Source organism: Enhydra lutris, unplaced genomic scaffold, assembly GCF_002288905.1.
Source record: "Enhydra lutris kenyoni isolate GAN:26980312 unplaced genomic scaffold, ASM228890v2 scaffoldscaffold9, whole genome shotgun sequence".
In the NCBI taxonomy this organism is placed as follows: Eukaryota; Metazoa; Chordata; class Mammalia; order Carnivora; family Mustelidae; genus Enhydra; species Enhydra lutris.
The window spans coordinates 57,607,786-57,630,817 of record NW_019154093.1 but is presented as its reverse complement, the minus strand read 5'-3'; the positions used below and the strand labels follow the sequence as shown (position 1 = coordinate 57,630,817).

Below are 23,032 nucleotides of genomic sequence, written 5' to 3'. Positions count from 1 at the left end.
GATACTTTATGTGGAAAACCCAAAAGACTCCACCCCAAAATTGCTAGAACTCATACAGGAATTCAGCAACGTGGCAGGATATAAAATCAATGGACAGAAATCAGTTGCATTTCTATACACTAACAGTGAGACAGAAGGACGTAAAATTAAGGAATCAATCCCATTTACCATTGCACCAAAAATTAGTAAGACAGGAAACAACACATTTTGGCGAGGATGTGTAGAAAGGGAAATCCTCTTACGCTGTAGGTGAGAATGCAAGCTGATACAACCACTCTGGAAAACAGTATGGAGGTTCCTCAAGAAGTTAAAAATAGAGCTACCCTAAGATCCAACAATTGCACTACTTTGTATTTACCCCAAAGACATGCACCCCAGTGTTCACAGCAACAATGTCCACAATAGCTGAACTGTGGAAAGAACAAAGGTGTCCATTGACAGATGAATGGATAAAGAAGAAATACACACACACACACACACACACACACACTGGAATATATATCACAATGGAATATATGTATATTCCATTGTATATTATATATTCCATTTTATATGTGTGTGTGCATGTAAAAAATGTATATTTTTACATGCCTATATGCATATAATACATATATATTTTTTACCTGCATGCTCACACACACACATATACAATGGAATATTATTCAGCCATCAGAAAGGATGAGTAGTTACCTTATATATAGTTACCATATAACATAGATGGAACTGGAGGGTATTACACTGAGCAAAATGAGTCAAAGACAATTATATGGTTTCACTCATATGTGGAATATAAGAAAGAGCACAGAGGATCATAGGGGAGGGGAGAGAAAACTGAATGGGAAGTCATCAGAGAGGGAGAAAAACCCCAAGAGACTCTTAACTATAGGAAACAAACTATAGGAAACAAACTGAGTATTGCTGGAGGGGAGGTGGTTGGGGGATATAGTAATTAGGTGATAGGCATTAAGGAGAGCACATGGTGTGATGAGCACCAGTTGTTATAAACAACTGATTCAACACTACATCTGAAACTAATGATGTGCTATATGTTGGCTAACTGAATTTAAATAAATAAATAGATAAATAAATAAATAAATAAATAGAATTCATATGGGAATGTAAAATATCCGGATTAGCCAGTCAGTCTTGGGTGGGGGGAGGAACAAAGATAGAGGACTCACAATTCCTGATTTCAAAACTTATTACAAAGCCACAATAGTCAAGACAATGTGGTACTGGCATAATAATAGCCATATAGATCAACAGAATATATTTAAGAGTACAAAAATAAACCCATACATCTGTGGCCAGTTGATTTCCAACAAAGTTGTCGAAACAATTCAGTGTGGGAAAGAATAGCCTTTCAACAAAAGAGCTGGACAACTGAATAGTCAGTTGAGTTAATTATATAATAATTACTTCATACAATATATGGTATTATTTCATACTATAAATACTTCATACCATATGTAAAAATTAACTCAAAATGTGTTAAGACCTAAAAGTGAGAGTTAAACTGTAATACTCTTAGAAGAAAACATGGGTTTATATCTTCATGACTTTGGATTAGCAATAGTTTCTTAGGTATGACACCTAAAGCTCAAGCAACTAAAAAAAGATGAATTGGACTTCATCAGGATTAAAAACTTCTGGGGGCACTTGGATGACTCAGTTGGTTAAGTATCTGCCTTCAGCTCAGGTCATGATCCTGGGATCCTGGAATTGAGTCTCCCATCTGGCTGATGCTTTTCCCTCTGCCTGCCGCTCCCCCTGCTTGTGCAGGTGCATGCTCTCTCTCTCTCTCTCTCTCTCTCTAACAAATAAGTAAAGTTTTTTTTTTAAAAAGATTAAAAACCTTTGTGCTTCAAATAACACTATCAAGAAAGTGGAAAGAACAGCCCAAAGAGTGATAGAAAATATTTGCGAATCACATATCTGGTAAAGGAGTAGTATCTGGTATACACAAAGATGTCTTGTAACCCAACAATAAAAACGCAAGGAACCAAATTCAAACTGGTCAAATGATATGAATAGACATTTTTGCAAGGAAGAGCTACAAATGAGCAATACAAACATGAAAAGTTGCTCAACATCATTAGTCAAGATGGAAATGCAAATCAAAACCACAATGTGACACTTACTTCCCACCCACTTTAGTCAAAAAGATGAACAATAGTAAGTGTTGGTGAGGATGTAGAGACATTGAAACCCTCATAGCACTGCTATGGGAATGTGAAATTGTGTAGCTGCTTTGGAAAACAGTTTGCCAGTTCCTCAAGAAGTTAAGCATAGAATTATCATGCGACCCAGCAGTTCCTTTTCTGTGTTTATATCCAAAAGAATTGAAAACATATAAAAACTAGCATGTGAATGTTTATAGCATCATTATTCATAATAGCCAAAAAATAGAAACAACAAATGTTTACCAACTCATGGAATGAATAAGTAAAATGTAGTATAACCATATAATGGAATATTCAGCCATAAAGAATAAACTACTGATACATGGATAATCCCTGAAAAGATTATGCTAATGAGAGAAGCCATTCACAAAAGGTCAGATATTGTTAGGATCCATTTATATGGGAAGTGTAGAATAGGCAAATTTATAGAGCTAGAAAGTTGATTAGTTGTTGCAGAGGCTGGGTGTAGGTAGAACTAAAGAGTAACTACTAATAGCTATGTGATTTTTTTTTTTTTAAGGTGACAATGTTCTGGAATTAGATATAGTGATGGTTACACAACCTTGGGAATATACTAAAAACCTACCAAACTGTACACTTTAAAAGAGTAGATTTTATGGTATGAATTATATTTCAACTAAAAAATTTGAAAAACAATAGTATTACTATATGCCAGCAAACAAAAAAGGAATAGAAATCATCATTTTTTAAAATGCCATTTATAGTAGCATCAGAAATCAGTTTTAAAAAGACAATTTAAGAATTAGAGCTGCATGAAGATAATATAAACTCAGAGCCATCAGCTGACCATCCTTTACCACATGCAGAAAGGATCACAGAAAGCTGGGTTTTGAAACAGAAAACTAAAGCAGAGGTACAGAGAGGTGCAAAGGTGAGAATGCCAGAGCTGGGATTCTGATGACTTCCTGTTTCTTGGTTTTAGTCCCTTCTGATGCCTCGCTGAATTGCTGCTTTGGATTCTGTGACATATTTGTGTTCATGTAACACATTTCCCCCACTCACCAGCTCTTTTTGTTTAAAATAGCTTGAATTGTTTGTTACTTAAAATTGTAATGAGAAGTTGGAATGTTTACTATACTTCCTGCTAGCATGAATCTTCTATAAGGGCAAAAGTTCCCTATGTATTTTGCACAATCATTGAAAATGGGTAAAAGATGCTTCCTATCAAACAAATAATATTTTACTACACTCACACACACACACACACACACACACACACCCTTCACATATACCATTCCAAATCTTTTTTTTTTTTTTTCAAATTTTTATTTAAATTCTAGTTAGTTAACATACAGTGCAGTATTGGTTTCAGGAGTAGACTTCAATGATTCATCACTTACATACAATACACAGTGCTCATTATAACAAGTGCTCTCCTTAATACCCATCACCCATGTAGCCCATCTCCCCCTACTTCTCTCCATCAACTCTCAGTTCTCTATCATTAAGAGTCTCGTTTGGTTTGTTTCCCTCTTTTTTCCCACCCTTCCCACATGTTCATCTCTTTCATTCTCAAATTCCACATAGGAGTGAAATTATATGGTATTTGTCTTTCTCTAACTTATTTCTCTTAGCATAATGCACTCTAGCTCCACGCACATCTTCGCAAATGACAAGGTTTCACTATTTTTGATGGCTGAGTGATATTTCATTGTGTGTGCTTGTGTGTGTGTATATACATACATATACCACATCTTCCTTGTCCATTCATCAGTCGATGGACATTGGGACACTTTCTAGATTCTGGCTACTCTTGATAATGCTGCTATAAACATTGGGTTGCATGTACTCCTTCAAATCTGTATTTTTCAACCATCCCAAATCTTGTGAATATTCCAGTTATATAATTCAGTTCTTATATGCAAATTCATATATCCCCAAATAATTTACATACTTACACCTTTAAATATAACATACATGTCCTATCTGCACCTTTCTAAATATGTGACACAATGAAGGGGTCATAGATTTATATCCTACTAAGGTTGTAACAACAAAATTTGGCTTTTTCAAAACAATCCAAATCTCAATTTTTCTGACTTCCTGTCAGACCATGTTATTAAATGATACAAACTAATATTCAGTTCAGAGACTATAGTTGCTAAATAATTGTTTCTAAATGTGCTTGAAGGTTCACATACTTTAGTATTATAATATCAAATTATGGGGCCATATATCAAAACAGAAGTATGCACTTTAATTTACATAATGTAGCTAAAAATTATTTTCATGCTTCCTGTGTTTGAAAACATTCTTTTAGCAGTAGTTTCTCATCTATATAGTCAAATAGATAACATTTTGTAAAATTTAAGGAAAAAATATTTTTGCTATTTTTAAGATACGACAATGTGAAAAATATACTTTTTTGACTGTAAAGTATTTAAAATTTTTTCAGGCCTATTCTTAATATATAAGAGTTGGGCATTTAAACTTTTGATTCTTTAAATAGATTCTCAGTAAGAGGTATGGACTTTGTTTAATTTGAAGAAAATTGATTTGACATTAGTAAATTCATTTACAGTTGCTATGCCATTCTGAGTTGAAAATTTTAAATATTTGAAAAAACGAAAGGATAAAAGAAATGCCTGAGCACTGTGGACTCCAATTCATTAGTGTTACCTTTTTCTTGATAAATAAATAACAAAATGATAGTATATTTGACAAAAAATTAAGAGAGGATGCTCTCTCATTTAAAGTCATAAAGTGCATAAATTTGATTAACATAAATCAGGAACTGCAAAAGTCAAAGTAATATTCTTTTAGAAATATTAACCCCAGGGGTGCCGGGGTGGCTCAGTCATTTAACCTGTCTGACTCTTGATTTTGGCTCAGGTCATGATCTTGGGGTTGTGGTATCAAGCCCCAGAGTCGGGCTCCCCCTTCAGCACGGAGTCTGCTGGAGATTCTCACTTTCCCTCTCATCTCTCTCTCCCTTCTCTCTAAAACAAAGAAATAAATCTTTAAAAAAAGAAAAAAAATATTAACTCCAGTAGCCTATACAGAGACCAATTACTTAAATTTATAATTAGGATGCAAGGCTAAGTGTGTCAGGTGTTACGTGCCTACTACTATCAATTTTTCTTTGATTTTTTTTTAAAGATTTTATTTATTTATTTGACAGAGAGAGACAGCGAGAGCAGGAATATAAGCAGGGGGAGTGGGAGAAGGAAAGCAGGCTTTCTGCCCAGCAGGGAGCCCAGAACCCTGGGATCCTGACCTGAGCCAAAGGCAGGTGCTTAATCATCTGAGTCACCCAGGCACCCTCTTTGATTTTTTTTGAAACAACTAACCCTTCCCCCACCAGCCATTACTGACCCTATTAAAGTAATTTTAAATATTTTCCTTAAATACAATTCTAGTTGACATTAATAAATTTATTTTACTTTAAATAATTAGAATTGGGGCTTTAAAAACATACAAATCTATATGTGACAGAACTATGAAAATATATGCCTTTCAGATTATTATAGTAATGGGAATATGGGATTTATTAACCTTAAATTATACCTAAGAGTACAGCTTAGGTCAATTTTCTTTGAGAACCTAATTTTTCCAATTATCAATCTCTGTAATCTTATGTTTGTTAATAAGACAAAATCAGACAATTATCAGGATATGGGTGGTGGTGTAGGGATGGAAGAGCACTTACAAGTACCATTTCTAACAGAGAAAGTTTTTGTCACTTAGATAATTAATATCCATTTGCTAATATTCTATAAACAAACTTGTATACAGTCTTCATTCCCAGCAAGACTTGCCAACTCTGCCTTGAAATTTGCGAGTGTCTCTAGAATCTTTAAAATTCAATTGCCAGATGGTAGGTAGTTTTCAACCACTGGGAATAAATGTGTATAGTCATTGGACACCATCTTGTGGTGATGTTTAGAAATGCATCTATTAGGAGTTGGATTAAGGAACAAAGCAATTCCTTATTCCTTACTGCAAAACAACAACCTACAAGGTTTTTCCTCCTGACTTCCCACCCCCCAAATCCTTTGATTTCTTCCCTAAATAAATTAAATGCATTATTTGAGGGAGACAAAGTGGTTGAGAGTTCGGGCTCTGGAATTAGACTACCTTAGCTAGAAACTCAGATTTGCTATTTCTTATCTAGATAGTCTTGATTCTTTGGAATTAGACAGGGAGACAGAAAATAAAAGAGATAAAATGAAATCTAGGAGTTTGGTAGCTGACTAATAAATGTTCCAGAAAGAGACAACAAACAAATCAGAAGAAATAATTTAAGAAAATATTCTACACTTGGAGATATAGATCTGCATATCAAAAAGGCTTAGTCAGTGCTAGTTAGGGTGAATGAAAGAATATCTACAAAGAAGGAATAATTGCAACATTTCAGAACATCATGCATAAAGAGAAAATCATAAACACTTTCAAGGAACAAGAATTGAAATTTTGTTCATCTTTATCAGCAGCACTGGATGGTAGAAGACAATAGACTTAAAAGTCCAGGGGAAAATGATTTTCAACCCTGTGTTCTATACCCAGCCAAACTATTAAGTGTGAAAGTAAAGTAATCGTAATACATCCAAGGATTTAGAAAGTTGAACTCACACACAGCTTTTCTGAGGCAGTTGCTTGAGTATGAGCACAATATAACAAAGCAGTTAACCAAAAAAGAAGTCAAAGAATCCAAGAATAGTGGATTCACTCAAGAAGCTTTTTTTTTTTTTTTTTTTTTTTTTTTTAATGAACTCTTCTGGGGTGGGGACAACTCATCCAGTTTCTCTCTGAGAGGCTGTCTTGCTTTTTTTTTTTTTTTTTTTTAAGATTTTATTTATTTATTTGTCAGAGAGAGAGAGAGAGAGAGAGCGCGAGAGTGAGCACAAGCAGATAGAGTGGGCAGGCAGAGGCAGAGGGAGAAGCAGGCTCCCTGCTGAGCAAGGAGCCCGATGTGGGACTCGATCCCAGGACGCTGGATGACAGTTGTAGGACAGGCCTACAATATGTTAGGAGGAGGATGGAAGGCTTAAGAAGGAGGTAGCCATGAAGGGGGAATAAATAGGTGGTGTCTCCATGTATTTATTTTTGTCTCTGAAATATTGAATACACTTAAAGAAATTTAAGACTAAAAGAAAGGCAGCAAAACTTCAGGGAAAACAATACAGCTGCTCAAGAAAGAAAAGTGCTTCACTTGATTCAGTATTAAAGATATTTTTTCTTTCTGTCTAGCTCTCAAATCAGCCCATTCTCTGACTCTAGTAGTATCATCACTCTAGACTGAATTACCATCATTTTTTTGCCTAGACTCCTGTGGTAGCCTTTTTTTCAAACTGTGAATTTAATTATGTTCATTCCTTGATTAAATCAATGTAGTGTCTCCTCCTAGGCCTTAGAATAAAAGATCCAATCATTAACATCCCTACTAGGTCACGTGGTCAGTCAATTCCTAAGCAGCAGTGGGATGGCAGTTGCTAGGTAGTCTTGTCTCACCTCCATAGATTTGGCTGGTTAAGGACACTGGAGACCTAAATGGACCTAGACAGTTTATTACTTATGTGGACAGCAAAATAATATCAGCATGTTATCAGTTGCTTGCATTCCTAATCCCATAGGATAACACTGATCAGATAACACAATGGTGGATTGCTTTGTTTTTGAGGCATCAACTATAGGCTGCAATTAAGTGGTTTTATAGCCTGCATCTGTACCTTGGAAGAGGCAAGGTGGAAGGACCAGTGCCTTACCGGAACCAGAGGCAGATGAGAAACTGCTTCATGGCAGTCTCATGCAAGCCAAGGAGGCAGATGAGAAATTTCTTTTAGTACCACCTCACAAGACTGACTATCTTGACATGTCCCAAAGAGGTTCAGAGGGCATTCTATAAATAGTTAAGTCTTGATATGGCCTATATAGAGACATGGAATTACCAGGGTTCCATGGTGGAGCCATTCTACAAATATAGCCTGACTGTTCTCTACTAATCTCATGTTGTGTGCTCTCTCTTACTTGCTGAGTATTAATCACACTGACCTTCTTTCAATTTCTCCTATATGCCGTGCTTTCCCTTATAGAGCTTTTGCATATGCCATGCTCTCTTTCTCCTGCCTCCTTGCCTTCTTAATTCCCATTCTTTCTTTTGTCCTCAACTCAGTTGAGTTAGGGAAGTTAGGGAAGCCTTCCAAGACATTCCTACCTAGGATGGTGCCTCCAATTATCATATAGCATTGTGTTTCTCTCCTTCATAGGATTCTAAACAATTTTAATTTTGTAGTTACTTGCATAATCCTTAAGTAAGAATAGAGATAATACATGCTCTAATATATTAGTTTATCACTTAATTTAGAAATGCCTTCACAGGGGCACCTCGGTGGCTCAGAGGGTTAAAGCCTCTGCCTTCGGCTCAGGTCATGATCCCAGGGTCCTGGGATCGAGTCCCGCATCGGGCTCTCTGCTCAGCAGGGAGCCTGCTTCCTCCTCTCTCTCTGCCTGCCTCTCTGCCTACTTGCGATCTCTATCAAATAAATAAATAAAATCTCAAAAAAAAAAAAAAAAGAAATGCCTTCACATACTTAATTTCATTTTATCTTTTCATCTCTATGAGGTGAACAAAACAGATATTGTTTTTAATCTGTTTTTTTACAGATAAGAGCCCATATTAAAACTTATGTTTTCTTATTTTAGTTTAAGGTGCCCTGTACCTCACCATGTGTTTCTCATGTGAATATATAAGGCAGCATGCAGTGAGTAAAGAGAGACAAAGAAAATGCCATAGGGGCTCAAAGAAGAGAAAAATAACTTCAGATGGGGTGATAAGAATAGATCTCCATGGTAGAGGTACCATTTAAGTTGGTCTTGAAAGTCGATAAGCTTCTGATAGACAAAGAAGTGAGCAGCTTCTAAGACAAGAGGTAATATCAGAGTTATAATCATAGAATGTCTTGAGACGATTTGAATAATGGCAACCAAATATATTTTGATGAATTAGGATTAGTATTTAGGGTACCAGAAAGGGAGGCTAGAATTACATTGTGGAGGACTTTAAATATGGAATTAATTTGCTGGCACAGGAAGTAACTAACATTCTAGGTGGACAAATGATCTGACCAGAGTTGAACTTCAGGAGGACTAATTAAACAACAGCATGTATAATAAATTGTAATATGGTAGGACTTGACAAGGATACCAGGTAACTGAGAGATGAAATTTTGAACTGGGGCAAATCTTCTAACCAGTAATCCGTGGCAAACCTTGCAAAATATATTGTTGAACCCTTTCATCTAAAGACCACTGGGAGCACACCTGTAGTTGAGGAAAGTTAAGTATTTTTGGACTTGTTACAGCAAAAGATCACAGCTCTGGTAGAGCTGTGGGTTATCTCAAGGGGTTGGGAAAAGATTATTTATAGGATTTTATCTTGTGCTGGTGATTCTTAGCAGGGTTTAGGGAGAGCAGAGGTCAATTCTAGATTACATACTTAAAAAAGGGAAGTATTAGATATTTTGGTGTATCTTATCTTAGATATGGGAAGATTATGGAAATAGTAGTCATTTGTGTTAGCCAGAAGAGGGGGATGTTTAGTTATTTTTGTGGTTCTTGAGTGTCCTTGTCTCAAGTTTCAGAGATAATTACACAGTAGTCTTATTTCGATCTTTACTATAGTCACAGAATGGCCTTACCTGAGTATTGTTTATATTCTGCCAAAGTTGTTTATATTCACTTGGGAACCCTGTGGTTCAGCCTGTCAGCTTCCAGCTGCCAGGGATGTTTCATTACTTTATCACTACCCAGTACATTGATCTGCTTGCCCCTTAAGGCATGTAGCCAGTTGCCTCATAGAGTGAGCAGCCTTATCCATTTACTCCAGGTGCTATACAAATATTATTATTATCTAAATGTGCCATGTCTTGAAAAGAGTTGACTGAGCAACAGCACTGAAAAATGAAGAGTAAAGGACCAGAAAATGTTATAAAGGTTTTCAAAGCTCTTCATTCCCTCCAACATTTCTAGTTCACTTAAAATCTATGCTCCAAAAAAAGTCAAGTTATTTCTATTTCTACAGTCTGTGGTTTGCTGTCTTTGAATATTATGCCCTCTACCTGGACCATCTTCCCCTGGTCCCCTTCTCGTGTCCAGATCCTATCTGTCAGTTCAGATGTCTCTTCCTTCCCTCTTGTTACTAAGATCAAGAAAAAGTCTACTTAAAATATTATAAATGAAGAATAAATTATATATTTGGATGTTCTAGCTTGGGGGGTCAAGCTGGAAGCAATCTTTTTCCTGTGAATTCATACAGAAAATTCCTTATACCCCCCAAAACACATATTTCTAACATTTATTAAATATGTATGATGTCCTAAGTACTAGAAACTATCACTGATACCATCAAAATGCTGTTATGTTTGTTTCTTTCCAGGTTCTACTTTAAGTGTAAGTATAAAGCAGCAGAGAAGTTTCTTATTCTTACCTCATTCAAGATAAGAGCTACTTATATTCCTGGGTGCCTGGGTGGCTCAGATGGTTGAGTCTTCCTTCACCTCAGGTCATAATCCTGGGGTTTTGGGATTGAGTCTCATATCAGGCTTCCTGCTCAGCGAGGAGTCTATTTCTCCCTCTGCCTTTCTCACTCTCTCTCTGTCTCTTGTGAATAAATAAATAAAATCTTTAAAAAAAGAGTTACTGATATTCTGTGGTAATTGGCTCTGTTTATGTCAGGGAGGTAAAGAGAAGCTTATAGGTGTGTTGACCTTCCTTGTGAGGAGCTGGGATTGGGTTAATAACCCGGCAGGGACTAGCTGTTGTCAGAAGTATCATTTTAAAAATTACATATAAAATGGGCTAACATTTTGAAAAAGTGTGAAAATCGTAACTTTTTGTACTCTATAAAAGGAAATGAACTACAGTAAAAAATAGGTTTGTTTTTCTTATATTAATTTAGGAATGACTGCTTGCAAAAAACCTGGGAATCGAGAATGTAATCATCACTGTAAAAATAAACATACATGTGGACATGACTGCTGTGAGTTCCATAAAAGAAGTTTATTTCAGGTTTTAAAAATTGAATGGCCTTTGAATAGTAATGACATCCTAATTACCTATGTATGATATTTATATTCTGCAGTTTATAACTCAAATAATTTTCTTTCTTTGTGGATAACATGAAAAAAGTAGATTAGAAATTATGGAGATCTACCCCCAAAACTATTAATACTGTATGTTAACTAAATTGAATTTAAATAAAAAAATTTTTAGAAAAAGAAATTATGAATAAATTTGGCTTTACATGAACACTACCTAAAGTTTAACCTAAAGAATTGAGAATTTCTTTTCTTAGGTAAAACTGGAGTTGCACAGAGGTCAGAGATGAAAGAGCCAACAATCTCTTCATATTTATCTGATTTAAGAAACAGGAATGCTGTTTTATCACTTCCTCCTGTTAAACGTCTCAAGGTTAGTTTTAATAACATTTAGCCCTTGTTTTGTAATTTAAGGTATATGAATATTCTTTTATTCTATGTATCAGTTAGGTAGGTATCTGAAGTATACTTTAATTACTTGAGGGCTTGCCTAGGAGTATGGCCATTTTTCAAAATACTGGTTCTAAAGGAAATATATTATAGTTCTTTCTTTTTTTAAATTTTATTTGTTTATTTAAGAGAGAGGAGGTACTAAGAAAGAGCACAACCAGGGGGAGGGGCAGAGGCAGAGGGAGAAGCAGACTCCCTCCTGAACAGGGAGCCCAATACGGGGCTCAATCCCAGGACCCTGGGATCATGACCTGAGCTGAAAGCAGCCGCTTGACCAACCAAGTCACCCAGTTGCTCCAAAATATTGTAGTTCTTAATAATTAGTCTGTAAATCTACTTTTGGGACATAGTTCTACAACCCCTTATTAGTTTTTTGATTTTTGTTTTTTTTTTTTTTAAACCAAAGAAGAAGGAAATGGTGAGGGATATGTAGTTTGGCTTAGTTCGGCAATTAAAACTAGACACACTTGCTCTTTCCTGGTTCTGTCTGTGCTGGAGTGGTATGGAAAGTCTGAAGTTGATTTTGATTCATGTACCTATATGAGTACTGAGCAAGAGCCTCCTTTCCAAGTCCTGAAAGAATGGTTGTTCCTACTGGTTGATAGGCTGGTCACTAGCAGACTTATTCTAAGCCTACCTCATCATGTTCAGGGCAAAATAATTGATCAGGCCACGGAAAAGAGGTAAGAAAAGCACTTTTCTAGAGCTTTAATAAGAATGAAGATTTTAAGTCATGAGGCTAAAATAAGGGGAATACTGGGAAATGGAGAGGCATGCACGTCGAAACAGCCACCACCTTCTCTGAAATACTAATTTTTTAGTAGCCCAAGTTTTTCCTCCCTCTCCCTTCTTTCCTTCCTTTCTTTTATCCTTTTTTCTTCTTTCCTTCTCTATTCCATATTATTCCCTCTTTCCTTCCATATTCTTTTTTTTTTTTTTAAGTTTATTTAACTGGGGCATCTGGGTGATCTGCTAAGTGTCTGACTCTTAATTTTGGCTAAGGTCATAATCTCAGGGTTGAGATGGAGCCCCTTGTTGGGCTTCACACTGGTTGAAGAGCCTGCTTAAGATTATATCTCTCCCTCACTCTATGCCCTTTCCCTCCCTTTCTCTTTTCCTCTCTTACTTTTTTTTTTTTTTTAATATTTATTTGACAGAGAGAGAGAGCAAAAGCAGAAGGAGCAGCAGGCAGAGGGAGAGGGAGAAATAGGCTACCCGCAGAACAGGGAGCCAGATGTGGGGCTTGATCCCAGGACCCTGGGATCATGATCTGAGCCAAAGACAAATGCCCAACTGACTAAGCCACCCTGGTGCCCCTCTCTCCCTCTCTCAAAAAAGAAAGTTATTATTTTTAGTAATCTGTACACTCAAAGTAGGGCTCAAACTCACAACCCTGAGATCAGAAGTCTCACACCCTTCCAACTGAGTCAGCTGGGTGCCCTCCTTCCACATTCATTGAGCACCAACAATATGCTAAGTACTGTGACAGGTGCTAAGATACAGCAGTGAATAAGACAGTTTTAGTCCCAGTCCTCATAGAGCTTATAATTGAGTAAAGGATAAATAACTAAATAGGCTTTTTCAGTGATAGAGAATTCTGTGACAGAGGTATAAGATAACTTGAAATTGGATAGAAAGTGTACTCAGTCCAGATTTGATAGGCCAGGAAAGGATTCCAAATAAATATGACTGAGACTTGAAGAATATCTAGGCATAAGTCATGAATGGAGAGATAGGCACCAGAGTGGTGGGGGAGAGGGATAGAAGAGTATTCCAGACATAGGAAATATGAAGTGGTCCAGAACTGAGAAAGAGAGACATCTTTTAAAACATTGAAGTTACACAGTATGTCTGGAGTTCAATCACAAGTAAGGAAATAGTGAGAGATGAGGCTGAAGAGGTAAGTGAGAGCTAGATAATGAAGGTATTTTTGCTATTTTAAAGATTTGGACCTTATCGTGAAAGTACTGGGAAGCCACTGAAGAGTTTTAATGAGTGACATGATCAGAATTGCATTTTCTAAATTTCAGTATGGTTGCAATGTAGAGAATGGATTAGAGGATGATAGAAAAGGAACATAGGGACTCATTAGGTGGGTTTTGCAATAATCCAGGCAAGATAATGGCTTAGTTTAATAGTAGCAGTAGCAGTAGAAAGAAGTGGCTAGGTTTAAGACATTTTTCAGAGATAGAATCAACTACCCTGGTATTTAATTGCTTACGACAGATGAAGTAAAAGGAATAAATATGATGACCAGCTTTCTTGATTGAGCAAGTAGGAAAAAAGTGAGGCCTCACCAGGGTGGAAACTCCAAAGGAAAAGCAAGTATGGAGAAGTAAATACACAATAAGTTCAATCTGGAAAACACTGAATTTCGAAGCCTGCAAGATATCTAGGTAAAGATGTTCTACAGAGAGTTGGATTAACTCTTCAAAAATCAGGGAAAGGAGCTGAGTTAGAAATATATATTTTGAGAGTCATTCACTTGTAGATGATAATTGAAGCCATGGAAGTAAATTAGATCTTTGAAAATGTGTAAAGAGAGGGGAGAAGAAGGAGGCCTAGTAAAGAACCTGAAGAATATCAACATTTAAGAAGTCCCTGAGAAGATTTGATTTGAGAACTAGCCTGAGTTTCTCATAATCCATTGTTTTGGGGACTTTGTATACCAGCAAGAGTTTTGCTGTTTGGCTTATTTGTTAAAAAGTGTTGCTGTGAAATTGACAGTTGAACTTTTTTTTTCATTAATAGATGCAAATGAATAAGTCTCAAAGTGTGGACCTTAAAGAATTTTGTTTTACTCCAAAACCTTCTCTCCCCAGTATATCAAGGTACAAATATAATGTTAATATCCAAGGTAGAATAATCATCATAAACTCTTTGCTTCTCCAAATAATCATTTATTCAGGGAAAGGTGAACACTGACTACATTCAAATCATAGTAATCATTTAGTTCCATAATGAAGTAATGACATCATAAGAGTTTGGTTATCTAAATTTATTTAGAACTCTGCAGTTAGAGAATACTTTAAAATTCATTGAATCATCTCTTTCCTGGGAAACTACCCTTCCTATATGTCATGCCCTCAGGCCTTCTCTGCTTTCTAAACAGGTCACAAAAGTATACTTTTTTTTTTTTTAAGATTTTTTTTTTTTTTTTTTTTTTTAGTTTGACAGAGATCACAAGTTGGCAGAGAGGCAGACAGAGAGAGAAGGAAGCAGGCTCCCTGCTGAGCAGAGAGCCTGATGCGGGGCTCTATCCCAAGGACCCCTAGGACCCCGGGATCATGACCTGAACTGAAGGCAGAGGCTTTAACCAACTGAGCCACTCAGGCGTTCCACAAAAGTATACTTTAAAAAGAAAAATCATGTTGCTGTACAAAGTATAATCTTTTATATTTAGGGGCCCACTCTATATTAATAACACTTAATATTTATAAAATAATTTAAATTTTAAAATTGCACATTTTATATTATCTCTTTTGGCCTTAACCACGTCCTGCCTCATAAAATGAGCTATTTCTGTCCTATTTTATAGATAAAATAACTGCAGTTCATATTCCTAGTTATTAAGCAGAAGGCTCTAGGTGATTACTCAGCATTCTTTTCCTGTATCATGATGGCTAGAAGGCAGTAGTATATGTCATTTCCCTTCCAGATAAGGGTATTCTATATGCAAAGATGACATTTACTATACTTAATAAACAGTACAGAACAGCCACTGACCAATCAGAACAGATGCCAACACTACTTCTAGAGATCCTAGCTTTTATTATCTAATTGAAAGTTGCATTAGCAATAGATTTTTAAGGCTATACACAGATGGCAGATATCTACATATCTGGGTCATGAAAGATGACTAAGTATCTTCCAATAAAAACCTATTTTTTACTCTTTAATATCCAAGCTAATGCAGCTTATCATAGAAGTGTTGAGAAGATCAAGCATTTCTTTTTTATTTATATGCATAAGTGGTTTTCAAGTTCAGATTAATTTTAATATTTAACATTTTATGGTTTTATTTATCTTTATAAAGGTCAGAGTGTTTAAACATACCTGAATTGTCTCTAATGGAGCAGAGGGATCAACATGAAATCTGTGCGGAAGTTCAACAAGAACCATCAGAATATCAAGATAAAGGTGAATTACCATTGTTATTACCTTGAAAGAGAAGATGGTTTATCATTACTTCAGAATGACAATGTTATTGAAAAACCAACATCTGAGATTACTATGATTATTAACTTACAACATTTTTCTCTTGGGTTATTGGTCCAATTTCAAATTCTTAAGTCTGTTGTTTCAGATGGACTTGCTATGTTTGTTATAGATTTTTTTTAGAAGTCTCTTCTCTACGTTGTGTTGACTATTTTTATTTAAAGATAATATGAGGAAAAACTGAGAAAATAAGAGACCTCAAGATACACAAAGTATTAAAATGCTGAACTATTACTTTTATACGTCTTTAAAATTATTTAAAATAATATTATGTTTATAAAATTAGTCCAGTTTTATAAAATAGCTGTGTGAACTTGGAAAAATTATTTAACTTCTTTAGGTCTTGGTCTTATCTTTAAAATTAGGGGATTAATTTAGGTAAACTTTAATACCTCTCCAGTTTCTAAACCTAAGATTCTTACAGTTTCTCTGATAATATGAGAATATAACTTAATTTGTGGGCTATAGCTCATATGTAATCTAGATTTGCTTTTTTTCTGTGTCAGTCATGAAATTAATGAGATAAAGCATATAGTTCTTCAACACTGGGACCAATTCATCATTACTCTGGATCCTGTTATTAATAGCATCATTTGTCTGGGTCATGCCATTTATAACCAGTCTGTTAAAATGTGTGAGAAATAATCCTGGCCATAGAATTGTTTGTTTCTATTGATACATGTAGAAATGGTAAACTTGAGGTTTTCCACAAATAATTTCATGTGTGTGACCTTAGCATCTATTGATATTCTTTTCTTCATTCTGTCACTTTATGCATCCTCTAGCCATAATTTAAGATATTAAGTAGGCAAGGGCTGGAGTGCCCACCACCTCTTAGACCCAAATAAAAATAAGAAAAGTCCCTCAATCTCAGAGTATCAGAGCATTAATCTAACTTGCTCAAAGTCTAGTATCATTACAATGTGGGGAGAAGTGTTACATTGTCGGCTTCTTAATTTTTATCTCTCTTCAACCTGTAGCCCTCTAACTTATTCTTTGTTCTGCTGCTCTGTTCCCTGCCCTTCTACATACCACAGTTTATTCCTCTGATTACTTTCAAGCTGTTTTTTTTTTTTAAGATTTTATTTATTTGAGAGAGAGAAACAGAGATAGCAAGAGAGAGCACAAGTGGGGAGGAGAGAAGCAGGCTCCCTACTGAGCAGGGAGCCCAATAGGGAGCTTAATACAGGGGTCAATGCAGGGCTCGATCCCAGGACCCTGGGATCATGACCTGAGCTGAAGGTAGACCTTAACCAACTGAGCCACCCAGGCACCCTCTTTGATGCTGTTTTTGCAGTTTTCCTACTTTTCTTTCTTTCCTATCCCCTATTCCAAATCCAATTATATTATGATATTAAAGTCTCATCTAGATACTTTAACCCCCAATAATAATTGTATCCATGTTTTACTAAAAATGGGCCACATTTTTTTTTTTTTTTTTTTAAAGAAGAAGAAGCTGTATAGTGTAGTAGTTAAATTCACAGGATCTAGAATAATCTGTTTGGGATGCCTAGCTGGCTCAATTAGTAGAGCATGTGACTCTTGATCTTGGGGTTATGAGTTTGAGACCCATGTTGGGCTGGGAGGTTACTAAAAGAAAAGTGCTTAGAATAATCTGTCTAGGTTCAAATTTTACCATTGAGTAGTTTTGTCACTTTTTATAATGTACTACCCACTTTATCTCAATTCCCTCATCTGCTTATGTTTTAGGGATTTAGTATTAAATGAGATAATATACATAAAGCTCTTAACATAGTATTTGTACCATTATTAGTAGTAATTGAGTATATTCATTATACTTTTCACAATTAATTTTTGGTGGCAAAACATACTTTATTTGTATTCAAATATTGCTCTAGAGAATGTTTTAAGAAAAACATGCCAATTTTTATCATCTGTACTCCAGTTTCAAGAAAGGAGAAGGGAAAATATCAGAAATTATATGAGAAAGTATGTTGAATCATAAAATTTAAATTGTAAGGGACCTTTGTGCAGTTTTATAGTGAAAGAAACCAAGACTCTGAGAGATTAAATGCCTCGCCCAAAATCACATATCTAATTAGTGGCAGGGACAGAAATAGATTCTATATCTTTTGATTCCCAGTTCAGTGCCATTTCTATAAAATGAAATTGACTTTTAGTTGTCAATGGAGAATTGAAAATCGAACCTATATAAACTCTTTCAACTTTCTACCCTGCAACTGTGTATTTCTATCTCTGTATCATCCTTAACTTTGTTTTTAAAGAAGATTTCTCTTTTCTTCTATTCAAGGTTTATCTCTCCACCTACAGTTTTAATATTTCTAATCCTGCCTCTCTTGGGGCTTTAGGAGACCAGTTATCCCTCTCTTTTCTAAATTTTTAATCTCTCCTCCTTATTTGTCTTCACCATATAAATATGCTCAAGTCTCTTCCTTCTTCAGCTCCCTATCCTCATCAAGCTAGTCATGACTATTCTCGTTATAAGTGACAGAAATTCTACTCGAAGTGACTTAATCACAAAAAAAAAGGAGACCATTCATGTAAACTTGTAAGTCCAGACATGCATCTGGCTTTAATTTTGCTAGATCCAGGCACTCAAATAATTTTGGTCGTGCTTCTGGCTTTCTCTCAGTTTTTTAGCTATGCCTGTTAATAATTGGCTTTATTTTTTTCAAAAGGCTTTTTCACATGGCAGGTAGCCCCTAACTCACATCTTCCTAGTTGAACAGTCTCAGTGGAAAAACAGCCTTCCCTGTTAGGTTTGGCAGAGCAGAGTTCATTCTAAATGACCTTCGTTGAGTCTTGTATTCATCCCACCATCAAACCCTGTAGCCTGGGGATTGGGTCATGCATTCCTCTGCTGTAGCCCTTGGGACCAGGGTACCATAAATGACATCCTCACCAGGATTACATGGAATGTGTGGAGGCAGTTTCACCAAAGGACAGGAAAGATGCTCCTATTAAAAGAAGGGGAAGTATGTCAGGCAAAGAACAGAATCACCAAAGTCTTTATATACTTTAATGTCTTGCTTTCCCATCAAACAAAAATTCTTCAAAGGGCGAGTTATACTCACTGTGCTTATATCCTTACCTCCTAGTCATTTTTTCATTCACCTAAATTTGGGTTCTCTACTCCTTTGAAACTGCTTTTGCTTAGACCATTTAGTGATCTCCTAAGTGCTGAATTCAGTGAACTCTTCAACTTATATTTTCTTTGACCTTTGTTGTGTTTGACACATCTGGTATTTCCCTTCTTTTGGAAATCTCTCCTTTGGTTTCAATTAAACTATTCTGTTGGTTCTACTACTACTTCTTGAACTGCTTGGGCTTTTTCTCCTGTTGATGTTGCAAAGGATTCTTTTTTACTTTTTTATTCTTCCTACTTCATAAACTTTTCTTTTACAATGTCACCCAAGTCCATGTCTACAACTACTAACTATATTCAGATGATTTCTACATCTGCATTTGCCATCTCTTTCTTTCTATCTGGCCTTGACCCAACTATACAGTCATCTTTCTGGATATAGCCACCTAATAGTTAACATAGCTGCATCTGAACTCTTTCTATCTTCCCTGTACCTCACACTGCTCCTTTTCTTTTCTCCTTAGGTCAGTGAATGAACCCTCTTCTTTTCCAAGCTGCTAAAGGCAGGAAAAGATTCATCTTAAATACCTTAACTTACATGCAAGTAATTGCCAAGTCCTATCTGTTTTGCCTCCTAAACATCTCTCATATCTGTTCTTCTCTGTCCTTTCTGCTGATACTCTAGCTCAGACATTCATTGTTTCTCATTTATTACAATAGCTTTCTTTGCTTCCAGTCTCATTATCATCCCATTCATAACTATTCCGGGGAATCTAATAGGTATCTCTGATCATATAAACCTCTTGCTAAAATATCTTCAGTAGTTACCCATTGCCTATAAAGGGGGAAAAAGTGAATTCTTCAACATAGAAAATAAGCATCAGCATAATCTGGCATTTAACTTCCTGTCAGGCTAAGTGGGCCCTTCTCCTACTTTGTGATCCAGAAATCCTGAATACATATAGTTCTCCAAACATTCTCTGGTCTCCCATACTGCCATGTCTTTCACATACTGTGCTCCCCTCATGGAGTATCTTGCCTTCCCCCTTCCCCTGCTCCATATTCACAGCTCTACCAAGCTCAAATTCCAATGTTACCTTCTTACCATTTTACCATCTTAGGGGCGTCCACTCTGACTTCCATTGTAGGTTTAGGTCCTGTTCCCTTTGCATTCCCATTACACTTTATATCTCTTTTATTTCTAGTATATATATTGTGTGTGTATCAGTGAACAAAAGTGGAATAATATGAACTGGACTTTTAGGTACAATTGAAAGATAAAGTAAGATTTGGGTAGGTGAAGTAAAGTACTGAGAATATTTAAAATGAAGGAATCTTGGTGGTGCACTGGAGCAAGCTTGTGCTGGCTTGTGAGAGATTATTATTAAATTCTTGGGAATCTTTCAGCCATTATTAAAAGTTTAATTGTATAAACTTTCAATTAAATAATTAAAAACAAAGACTGTAAATATTCAAAATTGATCACTTTCTATTATGTAGTAACATATTACTGTGTTCTTGAGAGTATTTCCTTTTTATTTATATCTATATGGTAGAAATACTATTTAATAGTGTGTTACTATGCATTTCTTCTGAACTGCATTCAGAGATGTCACATTGGTAGCTTGAAATTAATCATAATGGGAATATTTATACCATGGAAATCAGCAAACACTGCATATTAGGACTTGATTTATTGCTTAGACTTATGAAAGTGATAGAAAAAATGTTAATAGTACAGAGTAAATTTTAACAGTGTGTTCTGTCTATAGCTATGACATTGTGAGTAGCACAAAAGGGTGAGGGAATATTCTTCTAGTATTTGAAAACTGTTGTCTAATTTAGCAAAGGAGTTGCCTAAGTCAATGAATGAATGAGTCAAGTCCCAACATCCTTCTCTGTTATTTTGCTTTCACCTTAGTTGTTACAGTCAACAAAAATGTCAAGCAGCATTCATGTGAGAACTATATTCTTTTGTTAACTGCAACCATAAGCTGGCTACGGATATAAGAGTTTGGTAAAACTCAATGAAAACATTCAGTGAAAATCAAATATATGAAATTTACAATTAAGCGGGCTATATATTTTATTACTATTTATAAATTGTGTGTTACATATCCTTTACCCGTAATAAATAAATATAATAAATATGTGTGTGTGTGTGTATGTGTATATATATATATACATATATATATATGCATACATTTTGGAGAAGCAGTTATTAGACATTTGTTAGCACACTGCTATGGAAAACTGCAAAACTAAAGGCATTTATTGCCCCTAACAATTTTATGAAATAGATACTATTATTATTCCCATTTCATAGAGGAGAAAACGAGGCTCAGAGACTTTAAATTACTTGTCTAAGATCATACAACTAGTAAGTGAGAGAAGTAGAATTTTCACCTATTAGTCTGGCCCTAAGCCCAGTCTATAAACAATGGATAACACTGAAGATTTTTTAGCAGGAGAAAAATTAAGATATATTTTGGAAGAACATATTTCATAATAACATTCAAGATTCACTTGTAGGAAAAAAGAGCTGGAGGAAGGAAGACCATTTTAGAAATTATAAAATTCATTTTAGAGTAGGGTTATTCTCCTATAGGAATTAAGAGAGAAAATATAATTCTCTCTAAAAGAATCCATTGAAAATTAAATTTAATGCAACTATCAGTATTTGTAATAGTAAATAGAATTGGTTGAAAACAATATTCAACAATGCTTGACTCAATACTTTTGAAAACTACTATTCAAACTTCAGTTTAGTAGTTGAAAGATGTATTTGATGTATCAGTGGGAAATTATGTTAATGATTTTAAAAGTACCTATACTCTTTTATACATACACATGACAGATTTCTCTAGATGGAACTATCCTATAACTTCAGATGAGAAAGCCCCTCAAACAGTGCTGTTCAACAGACATCTTAATGCATCTGGAAACCAGAATTTGAAAGATGTGGACAAAAGTAATACTCCATTCTCAAAAGTTTTGAATGTGAACTTTGAATTGGGAGATGAAGTTTGGGATGATTTTGATGATGAGAACTTATTAGAAGTTACCAGTTTTTCAGCCAGTACTGAGAAGACAAAAACATCAGGTAAAATTGTTTTTTAGCCTGAAATAATTTCATGAGAAATTCTTCAAGTATTTTTCAATTCAGTTTCTGGGACTAATTTTCTTTGCCTTTTTTTAATGTTTGCTTAATTAGTTTTGTTTTTTTAAGATTATAATTTTTAGCAAAACTGAAAATGTGACCCTTCCATAAATCACATTTACTCCTAAGGACAGAATTCGAGGTTATTCCATGATAATGATATAGCATATGAGCTTTTTCTATTCTATTGCTCCCCTATCTTGTTAAAAACTCTATTTAAATAAAAAATGTTTATTGAATTTTCCCTCATAAAATAGACTATGTAGCTTTCAATTCTGTGATCACACATAATTTCCTAATGTTTGTGAAGGACAAAATTATTCCATTTTTTAAAAATGATTTTATTTATTTATTTGAAAGAGAAAGTAAGTGAGAGAATGCTCACATGCGTGAGCAAGAGAGGAGCAGAGGGAGAGGGACAACAGACTGCACTGAGCACAGAGCCCCACACAGGGCTTGATCCCATGACCTTGAGATTATGAGCTGAGCCAAAATCAAGAGTTGGATACCCAACTGACTGAGCCACCCAGGTGGCCCTAAAATTACTCAATTTATAAAAGTATTCATCTGCTATCCAGGAAAATGAAAGACACCTTTTATTTCTAGTAGACATACAGATTTTTTTCAGGTATAAATAAATAATAAGAAAGGATTCATTTCTTCTGTACTAGATATTATATTTAAATCATTTACAACTCCAAAATAACGGGACTTAGTGTTCTGAATTACTGGCAGATTTACTCTATGTCACTAAAACAGAAAATGAAAATCTTGATAAGTGTATGAGAAGACAGCAAAATAGAGGTACTCTCTCCCATGATGGCTGACAGGAGGAAGTCAGTCTCCCAGAATTATAGTTACCTTTTAATGTTTCCCACCCAAATGCTCTTTTAAAAAA

At 35.3% G+C, this 23,032-nt stretch overlaps 1 protein-coding gene across 1 annotated transcript in view; it reads left to right on the top strand.

The window, feature by feature from the left end:
- The window catches only part of LOC111142922 (HFM1, ATP dependent DNA helicase homolog), a 135,035-nt gene that overhangs the window by 85,108 nt on the left and 26,895 nt on the right, over nt 1-23,032 (top strand). The window contains exons 29-32 of the mRNA XM_022496294.1: nt 11,101-11,181; nt 11,497-11,612; nt 14,441-14,520; nt 15,726-15,829. Coding sequence (XP_022352002.1) covers nt 11,101-11,181; nt 11,497-11,612; nt 14,441-14,520; nt 15,726-15,829 — 381 coding nt within the window. The remainder of the gene's footprint in view (nt 1-11,100; nt 11,182-11,496; nt 11,613-14,440; nt 14,521-15,725; nt 15,830-23,032) is intronic.